The 7,661-nt window shown below is 38.3% G+C and overlaps 1 protein-coding gene across 4 annotated transcripts in view; it reads left to right on the top strand.

Moving 5' to 3' along the window:
- LOC148334851 (pleckstrin homology domain-containing family A member 5-like) overlaps window positions 1–7,661 on the top strand; it is an 85,591-nt gene that overhangs the window by 28,721 nt on the left and 49,209 nt on the right. For all 4 annotated transcript variants that reach the window (XM_088297453.1, XM_088297455.1, XM_088297456.1 and 1 more), the window contains exon 7: window positions 415–472. In XM_088297453.1, the coding sequence (XP_088153579.1) occupies window positions 415–472 (58 nt within the window). The remainder of the gene's footprint in view (window positions 1–414; window positions 473–7,661) is intronic.

Genomic DNA, 7,661 nt, shown 5'->3' with positions numbered 1-7,661 from the left:
TTAAGTGCAGTTCAGTTGTGTTTAACTTTGCCGTAAAATTCAGTTGCCTTGACACTGTCCTAAAGGATTAATCGCAATAAAAAAATTTAGTTATTTTTTAAAACATTACTAACCCTAATCAAAATAATAAATTTTTTTAAGACGAAAAAATTATTGACTCACTTGATAACACATGACAACACGTGACAGTATGAGCGCTACAGACAATGAATTGTGATTTTTGTTGTATTTTCATTGCTGTTGAATACCATTAGTTCTACCTGAAAAACATACATTTGTTTTTGTGACATGGAATCAGCTGTTATGGTTTATTATCCAGTATGTTTGTCGTCTTCATTCTCCAAGAATATCTCTGAGAACTCAGTTGTTGATCAGTGTTGGGAAAACTCTAAATGGCTTGTCTCTCCGTCACAGATCTACCCACTGGATGGGAAGAAGGATATACATTTGAGGGTGCACGGTGCTTCATCAAGTGAGTGACACAACCTAGTCCCAATTCGGGCTTGGTGATGCATAGTATCGTTATTGTATTAATATTTATATATGAACATTTGAGATATGGAAAGCTATGTGGACTTTTCACGCTGGCGTTGCATGCCATCCAACCACATACTTCCTTTACTTCCCATTTAACGTTGATCGGCAGGTGAAGCCAGTCAATGACAATCATCTGATGGAGAGAGAGACACACACACGCACACACACACACACACACGCACATATGAACGTCAATGCACAGTTGTGTTTTATAAAAATACGTCACCATATTTATAATTTCATATGTGCTTATATGGAACTTATGTACATAGAATATAATGTTAGTTAATGTCACAAGCCACACATGCACGGACAAATTGTTGACAAAATTATTTATTGTTAAAGCAGAGTTACCAAACAATGTGACTTGAGATCTTTTGCATTTATTGTAGAAAATGTGAAAGGTGATGACTGTTAGTATGGTTGAATTAAAAAAAAAAAAGCACTTTCTATTGATATTTAGTGTTTTCTTAAAAATACAACAATTTAAATTTTCACTGATCCCATCGTAATATCATTGTTTCGTTACGAGATATCTGGCACGAATACCACAATTTGAAATTTTGTCCGTATCATCTGCCCTAGTCACAATTTCAACTTCATGCAAACTGTATTTGATCGTGAGTTCCTCCATTTGAATTTTGAACCACTGCTCTCCATTTTCTGTGCACGAGTGGCCTGTCAAAGGTTAATGATTACACATTGCGCAAGTATGTGGCTGACATGGGCAAAGTGTGGCTGTTGTCGTTATGAGTGCATTTTATTGATTCAGCGTTACCCCGAGTCCACTTAAAACGTTTGAGCCGGTAATCTGTTCTGTTTTCCTTCTCATGTTTGAGTGTTTATGATTTGCTCGCACTTTAAAATGCCGCTTGTCTTAAATAGATGAAAAAAACATTTCTCAGGTTTGTGCCAGCCTGCAGCATTACAGCAATTTGAAGAGCTTCATGTTCAGTTCTCTCGGCTCCGAGACTTGGATATACATAAATTATTTCACTTTCCATCCAAATGGTTCACTAATCTTAAATCCATTTTTAGAAAATCTGCATAACGCAATGCAAACACACAGGTGTTTCCTGCATTCTTTTTGTTCTCTTTTTTTTTTCTCATTGAACTTTGAGTTTGAAGTGCCCTAAAACGTGACTCTTTTTGTTCACTAATTAATCAATGGAATAATCGATTTCTAAAAATATTTAATTGTGACATTTCTGGTGGACCTGATTATAGATGAATTGTCTTCTCTTTACAGTAGTTGTTATGTGGAGATAAATCCACAAATGTGTCCTCAATGGCAACTCCTCTCGTCAGCATTACATGACACCGAATCAAAATCTGAAAAAGTGCATTAAAAAATGCGTCACATATTTCGGCAACATCTCTGTGGGTTTATTTTGCGAAATCAAAACAGGCCTGGAGGATGAGCTTGTATTGCAGAGGATGGAAGAGTGTTGTGTGTCTCAATGAATTCACTCTCCCACTTTGACTTTTGTCATGATTCTGAGCAGCTCCGTGCGGCAGGCTGCCAGGCAGTCGAGCTGGAAGTCAGTCACTTGAAAGTGTTTTATCACTTTTATCAGTCAGTGCATCCCAGACCTCCACTCCACATCTCGTAGTCGAAAGCAACGACGCTAGCACAGCTGTGAACATATTTCCCCAATAGTCGATTATGAATTGGTGTCCAGATTACCTCCATTTAATTAGTGATTTTGAAATGTGTTGTATCATCTTTTACTGTAAGAGGATGGTTATTGATTATTTGCCGAGTAGCGCAATTTATGTGCATTGATGTAATGCCGTGTCGCTGTGTGGCTCTGTGCAGCCATCCTTAAGAGACACACGCGGATGCTTAAGTCGGATGGAATTAAAATAGCCATAAAACTCCGTCACAGCGAATTCAATTGGCACATTTTCTGACTTGCAGGCAACAATCGGCTTCAGTACGTATTGGCTACGCGTGTTTTACTTGAAGGGACCCAAAGTGGCTTCAAAATGTGACAACGCACCGCTGCTCTTCAGCACAAGCAACCCCCCCGTCTTCCTCTTCATTTTCTGTCTGTGTGCTCTTCTACAGCCTGTTGACAGTGTTGACGCTTTACGTCCATAATAAGGCTTCAGATTGAGCAGATGTGGGTTATTGTGGGTATTGCACGGTGGCGGACAAAGGCCTGTCAGCTTTGGCAAAAGGTAGCCTTCTTATAGGTGGGCTAGCCATGTACCAACCCAAAGTATCGTTTGTGAATGTTAATTGCTAACCCAACGTCGAGCCATCTAACTGTAAACCCACCCTGCTTTATAACTAAGTAACATCGGGAATAGTCCTAAAATGGGGTGCTCAATAATTCTGCTTATTTCACTCCGACTCACTGAGTATTTATTCACAGGTTGATGTGATAATTATAATTACCTCGGAAAGCACACCGCTCGAGACTGTATGCAAGGCAGCTGGTAAGAGACTCCTAAAACTTCCTAACACCACAATCAGGATGATTGGAAACATCCTGTATGACTTAATATTTCATTATTCATCTCTTACATTTCAAAGATTTTTATGTTAGTTTCAGTTAGGATGGAACACTCCAAAACTGAGCTAAGTCTATTATTCGTTCATCTCTTTGACCTGATGCTTTTTTTTTTTTTTTGATGGTGTAAAAGGATCTGACCCATTCTGATGTCGAGCGCGTGTCTTGGCTGTCATCATCGGGTTACAAAGCGTGAGCATCTCGAAGCAGACTGTGCTGACATCAGCTGTCCTCTGAGGACACATGCGGGTCATTTTTGTGATGGTGTGGACTTAGTATTTGATTATTATTTGCTTATTTTGATGGCGCTGAGGTTGTAATGAACCCTTTTCGGTTAACAGGCTGGTGGCATCTGGCCTAGTGTAATCGGGGTGGTTTGTAGAATCACCGCTCTTTGCATTCATGAGGAAGGTAGTGGGACCTTGCACTGCCAATTACAACAAAACATACAAAAATATGACTTCTGCAATCTTGATATCACACAAAATACAGCTCAGCGAGCATCTAATGTAGTGGTCCCCAAGCTTTTTTCCTTTAGCGAACCGGCAACTGGTATTGGGGTTGCAGCGGGGAGGTGGTACATGTTGCTAATGCTAACAGCTAGCTGCTACCCATTAGTAGCCACTAACGCTGGAGATTTGTGTTGTGTCATACAATGACAGTGTCATTGACTAGTGGTGTGTGGCTGACCTAAATTTGCAACTGAATATGATATCAGGATGGCGTTGTGTAGATGTTGGTGGCAACGATGTAATGTCATTTAAGCTGTGAAAAAGCAAGCTGAAATGTCGAAAACGGCGGAAGTCCAGGTTGCCGTTACGGCACGACGAAGGCCAACTTCAAAGTAAAAGTTTACTCAGGCTATTGCATTGGCATCAATGATTCAATATATTATTTAAGCTTTATTTTGAAGTTCGCCATTGCGGAGGCGGCGTGTCTGTCTGAAATGACGTTGTGACAAGAGCCAGGAAAAAAAATCCTATCATCACTCGTTTCACCTCAAGTTTCCCAAATGCTCCCATACATGCGATTTACGTCATCCATGAGGGGTTTCAACTTCTTCTGCTGCTGTTATGGTGATTACGGGCTAATCATGTTGCCTTATTAATGTGATTGCGCAGTTTTTTTTTTCACCAGCCATTCTGCGGATCATGCCCGGACCGAACTGTGCTGCTTGATCCGTACGGATCACGGGTCAAAGGTGATCCGTTGCGCCACTCATCACGAGTCCATCTTAGATGGAGGTAACGCAGAGAAGCCTGTCACTTTTTAAAATAAGAAATTTTTTAGCCCCAAATAATAAATAAACTAGAAGTATTGCAATTTTTTTTATTTCTTTCTTCTGTTCGGCCCGACATGACACGACCTTGTCCATAGTGGGGCCGCAGCCCGCTGGTTGGGGACCACTGATCTAATTAATTAAAACAATGGTGATGCACTTTTTCTTGTTCGCCGTGAAGTGAGCTGCATCGAATGTTCATGTAAAATGACTCCCCTCCCAACTCACAGCTCGCCAAAACAATCTACTTGATGTTATGTAAACTTAATGATCGTTAAAGTGGCCTACCCAATATGTGTCACTTGAGAAAGGCACAATGCCAAATTTGTAATACCAAGTGTCTCTTTATTTTTCAATTTGCAATAGCTCATTGAGCAGAGAGGAATGGGTCAATAGTAGCCAATTACCCATTAGCACTAATGTATTCAAGTTTTTAAGTCCAGTGACTTTTGGCTCTGCCCTCGTTGTGATAAATCAGAATACAGAAATCAATCCAGGTATTGAGCAGGTTTGGCACGTCTACAGTTGGATCACTTCAGCCGTTAGAGAAGAAAGGTTACAAACAATTTTTTATTTTTGCATTCAGCATTTTATAAGGCCAAAATTTGTATCTGTGTTTATGAGGTGAAGTCAAGCACGTAGACTTCCTTGCAATATAATACTTGTTTTTTTGGAAATACTTTTTGCAAGTTTTTTTTTGTTGTTATTATTCCTTATTTGAATTGTTTTTGTTTATTGGTCATTCAAAGGGTCAGAAAAAAATGCAAATATTCAGATTCAGATTCAGATATACTTTATTGTCATTCTTGTACACATGTATACAGAACGAAATGTCGATACATCTGACCCGCACAGGTTCCATAAATATACAGATATAAATATGTAGTATTGAGTTGGAATATAGAAAAGGGATTTTATGTACAACAGTGCAAAAAAATAGAAAGTTTGTAGAGAGAAACACGCAAGTGGGGGGGTAACAGCTATTGTTCTCAAGTGGACAAAAAAGCAGCTCTATCTATGGAGTAATGATCCGCTTTTCCTCACAAGTGTTGCAGGTGTGCTGGAAACTTCTTTGGTCACTAACTGTTTTTTTTAATTAAAAAAAAACAATGTTTTAAAGTCTCGGGAATGTACCTAATTGTAATTGGCTGCTTTCATAAATAACCTAAAGACTAATGAGGAACTGCAGAACCTTACAAAGCTTTAGGCCAGTCTACTTGAATTATATTACATTCTTTATGTCTCATTCGAGGATATTTTTGTCAGTGTCCTTGGCGGGCAATTTGCTGCAGCATCGACATGAAACGCGGCATAAAATCTGAAATATTGTTGTACTGTACTCCTCAGTCACTGCTTTCATAAGGCTGCTCAATTGTTCTGTTGTATTATTCATCAAGCAGAGCTGAAGAAGAAAGAGCCAGTCAAATTAAACTTTGGCCAATTACAAAAATTGCTGTTAAGCTTTTGGGTCAATTGTATAATGAAGGTCATTAAGTTAGAAGAAACTGATTACTCTTTAATATTTTTTTTCCTTGATTGGATGTAAGTGTTAAGTGACACTCTCTACTGAGGTTGCCATGGAATTTAAAATAAATAAATCACATAAAACCACAATGTCAGAAAAAGTAATGCAGTAGAAACTAAAGAAGAGAGCAACAATGTCCATTTATAAATAATGTGGCAAAATTGCAGAAAATTGTTTTCACTGCAAATGGCAATTTTCATTTTATTTGTCCTGTCCTGTCCTCCTCATTAAATAATCTTTCCTACACTTCACTGACACTTGAAGGCATAACTAAAATGAAACATTTTAAAAAAAAAAGACATGATGAATGGATTCATTTGTCACACTCTTAAAACACAGGACACGTTTCGTTGTTAAATGTTATTCGTAGAATTGAATAGTGTATTAAAACGGATTAAAACGTTTAACGGGCCACATGTGGCCCCCGGGCTGTAGTTTGCCCACACCTGTTCTAAAGTTTTAAAAATGTTTCCAAATGTATTTTTTCATACTATCAAAAGCATTGTAATTAGTATCAGTATTTTGTTGAACTAAAACTAATGCAAATAATTTGAAGTTTTTTTGCAGTCAGCTATCAATTCACTGTTTTTTACTAATGTTAAGTTTTTGCCATGGTATCGTTTACTTATTTTATGTCTTCTTGTAAAGTTATGTAAAATAATTTACCTGTTTTTTATTGCAAACAAAGTTCTTTTTTATTTTAAAATATTTTACAAATATATTGTGAGTCACTCTCAATATTTGCATGATACAAAACTACGGCATGCCAATGGAGATGAGATGACTACAAATCAGCAATTATGGTCATGCTGTGCTGCTGTAAGCGGTATAGAAAGTAGATGAAGTGAATAAAAAAATTTTAATTATTGGAGCAATATATTAGAACTGAAAAGATAAACAATACCATTTTGCCTTGTAAATCTCACGCACTACCATAATTTACTTCGAGGGCATGTTTATGACAAGGTGTTGGGACTCATTCAAAAATTGCATGCTCTAACCTTGAAAATGCAGTCCGGTTGTACTTGGCTTGAATATTTAGTGAGCCCAAATGAAATATTGAGCGCACATTTTTTAAGCCACCCTGGTTCATCACATGGAGTGCTTCCCACACCAAGAGAAATATGTGAGCGCTCGCGAGTGTTTATTTCGATTGCACTGTTCGAGTCCTCTGTCTTCTCAAAACATGATTGCAGCTGCCGTGCCAAATATTTACACAGTTAACCTTCAGTGTAATAGACCCAGGGAGCAATTACTGTATTTTTACAGTGTGGATATTGCAAATTGCTTCATCCATTCAGAGCAAAATGTATGGTCACAAGAGTTGGAGAGCATTAGCATAACTTGAAATGGTAAAATATGCTGAACAATTGATAATTTATATCTCAGTCCATCTTACCAGAACGATTATGAACATCTAGCGTGTCAAAAAGTGAGAAGGATAAAGTAACGAGAGGTTAATAACCATGAAGCTTATTTTAAACGTCCTTGTGACATCAGTATCTACTGTCTTTGGTTATGAAACCGGACAAGGTTCTTCTCTATCTGCCATCTGCCTGCACTGGCAGAAAAACAGTCTAATTGTTTGGCTGCTCTGTGTGTGCGCGTGTGTGTCAAAGTGCGTGTGCGGGTGTGTTCGTGCGGGTGTGGGTGTGTGTGTGTGTGTGTGTGTGTGTGTGTGTGAACATATGTCTCAGAGATCATTTGATGCCAGTGGTTGCTCCCAGCCATGATTAAGGCAATTTGTCTGTAAAAATCTTCCACCTCAGTCTTACTTATATGCTGTAAAGTATTTATTTAA

This window comes from Idiotropiscis lumnitzeri, chromosome 6 (assembly GCF_059441095.1).
Source record: "Idiotropiscis lumnitzeri isolate Australia: NSW breed Sydney's pygmy pipehorse chromosome 6, RoL_Ilum_1.0, whole genome shotgun sequence".
Taxonomy (NCBI): domain Eukaryota; kingdom Metazoa; phylum Chordata; class Actinopteri; order Syngnathiformes; family Syngnathidae; genus Idiotropiscis; species Idiotropiscis lumnitzeri.
This window is presented reverse-complemented; position numbering and strand designations above follow the sequence as displayed.